The sequence below is a fragment of the Tupaia chinensis genome, unplaced genomic scaffold (assembly GCF_000334495.1).
Source record: "Tupaia chinensis unplaced genomic scaffold, TupChi_1.0 Scaffold144171_1, whole genome shotgun sequence".
Lineage (NCBI taxonomy): Eukaryota > Metazoa > Chordata > Mammalia > Scandentia > Tupaiidae > Tupaia > Tupaia belangeri.
The window spans coordinates 378,484-380,749 of NW_006204027.1; the positions used below are offsets into that span (position 1 = coordinate 378,484).

Below are 2,266 nucleotides of genomic sequence, written 5' to 3' on the forward strand. Positions count from 1 at the left end.
TTTGTCCAACAGCCCGACAGTGCTTTATTCCCAACCCTGACCTCTGTCCTGTGATCAGAAAGAGAACGCCACCACTCACTCCCACAGTCCAGGCAATGGGGAATGTAACTGGTGTTCTCTGAGTCAGACTGCCCTTTATCTGGACTCAGACGCTAGACAAACAATTTACAAAAGAAGACGAGGGTCCGTGGCTGTGCACACCAGCTGCCCTCCTGGGCCCAGCCACTGCCCACAGTTGTTGACGATGACACAGCTGAAAAGACCCAGTGGGACAGGAGTGAAAAAAGGGAGTTCTTTTTACAGAGACGGAGACTTGAAGGAGACAGATGACTTCATGGCTTCCTGCAGCCTCACCATCCATGCTTCACCCCAGGTGTCATTTTGCCATTAGGCTAGCTGAGGCTTATGGGCCTCTCCTTGGGCCCCTTCATAGTCTTCCCATGGTTTCAGCTGGGGACCAGGGATCATGACCGTCTGAAAGAGTAGGAAGCGGAGTTAACTTACCAGTCCAGTCCAGCACAGCCCATGGCTTACCCAGAAGAGCTTCATCCCTCACCTCCACCCCACACCAAAATTTTCATTCCCTGGTTTGTATCATCTCCTCTCACCACTAGGTGGAGCCCAAGAGGAGCAGTTTTAGGATGCAGGACTACAGCCTTAGCTCAAACCATGCAGGCCGCCTTACCTTAAGGATGGGCTGCTTAGGGGGTGCCCACTGGGGAACGACCTTGCCATGCATTCTCCAGCTCCCATAGGGGTTCGACAGGTGCTTTTCAAACACGACATACTCCAAGACATCCTTGGGCACATCTTCCTGTCCGTACATCAACCGGCCAAACCGGTCATAGATGGCCAGAGTCTACAAGGAAGAAAGCAAATCTGGCCTGCTAATTTTCTTTTTTTTTTTGGAGGGGGAGGTATCACACAGACATTTTCAAAACAACTACAAAAAAAATTGTAATAGGTAAGAAAAAAAATGATCTCAGCATTCTGAATCTAGGACTCACTTATCTGCTGCTGACACTTTACTCTTACAGGTTCTTTAACGGGAGCGAGGGGAGGGGACGTCGAAGCCAGGAAGGGTGGGAGAGGATACCCTCACACCGTGTCTTAGTAAAGCTAACATTGTGCAGTGGGAAGGGGGAAGTGAGAGAGCAAGGAAAACCACAGAGAACCTTCCCTTCAAACCCACAGTCCTGCGCTACTGTACCCAGTACTCCAGGGCAGGGGCCCGACCTGAATGAAGGACAGCAGGGAGGAGAGGAGACGAGTGCCTCTACCTGGCGGGTGTGCATGCGGACGGTGACCTGGCCGTACATGTTGCCCTGGTTCACCAGACTCGAACAGCGAACCTGGACCACCTGCGGTGGCTCTAAAGATTCCACGAAGCTCCAGCGGACCGTCTTATATTTGAGGTCCCAGACCATGTCCTACGGGTAGAGGAGAACGAGTTCAATTGAGTTTCCCCCTTAGCAAGGCTGGTGCTGCCATACTCACTGTCACTGTCTGTAATGTGACAGCTGACAGGAAACATTTCCCACCAAATGTTCCCTGTGTCTATTTCTCTCTTACCTTCTTCCCAAGTTTTGATTAAACTTCTGCTGAAGCTCACCTCACAATTCTCTGCATCTCACTCACAACTCAACACCCACCTACTCTTTGAGGACCCTTCTCTCTCTCTCTCTTTTTTTTTTTTTGGAGAGATTTTCACTGTAGGGCGCGTGCGCTCGCCAGACAGACAGAGAGAGACATAGAGATAGAAAGCGAGAAATCACCCCCCAGGGGGGATGGTCACGCCGCAATCCCTTCTCCTCCATTCTCCTCTCAGGATCTTGGGCACGCACGCACATGCGCCCGGCGTGAGTTTTAAGCCACCGGGTCCGGGACACGAACCGCGGTCAACTACGTGGGAGTGCAGCGACATAGCCATTACGCTAACTGCTGGTTCCCGAGGACCCTTCTCTCAATCAATGAACACGACAGTCTAAACTGCCACATACCCAGTCTTCCATTATCAGGACCAGCAGATGATGTAATGGTTATGTTGCTGGACTCTCACAGGGCCAACCCTGGTTCGAATCCCCGACCCAGCAGCCTGAAACTCATGCTGGGCGTGTGTGTGTGCATGCCAAAATCCTAAGAGGAGAATGAAGAAGGGACTGCAGCCTGGCCATCTACCTGGGAGGTGATTTCTCGCTTTCTGTCTCTATCTCTCTGGTAAGCACATACAACCTATAGCAAAAATCTCTTAAAAAAAAAAAAAAAA

At 51.0% G+C, this 2,266-nt stretch overlaps 1 protein-coding gene across 2 annotated transcripts in view; it reads right to left on the reverse strand.

Annotated features, from left to right (window-relative positions):
* Window positions 1-2,266, reverse strand: part of MRPL45 (mitochondrial ribosomal protein L45) — a 21,609-nt gene continuing 19,343 nt past the window's right edge. For both annotated transcript variants that reach the window (XM_014583224.2, XM_006166087.3), the window contains exons 6-8: window positions 1,281-1,430; window positions 686-859; window positions 1-474 (exon numbers count right to left, since the gene is read on the reverse strand). In XM_014583224.2, coding sequence (XP_014438710.1) covers window positions 388-474; window positions 686-859; window positions 1,281-1,430 — 411 coding nt within the window. In that variant the 3' untranslated portion in view covers window positions 1-387. The remainder of the gene's footprint in view (window positions 475-685; window positions 860-1,280; window positions 1,431-2,266) is intronic.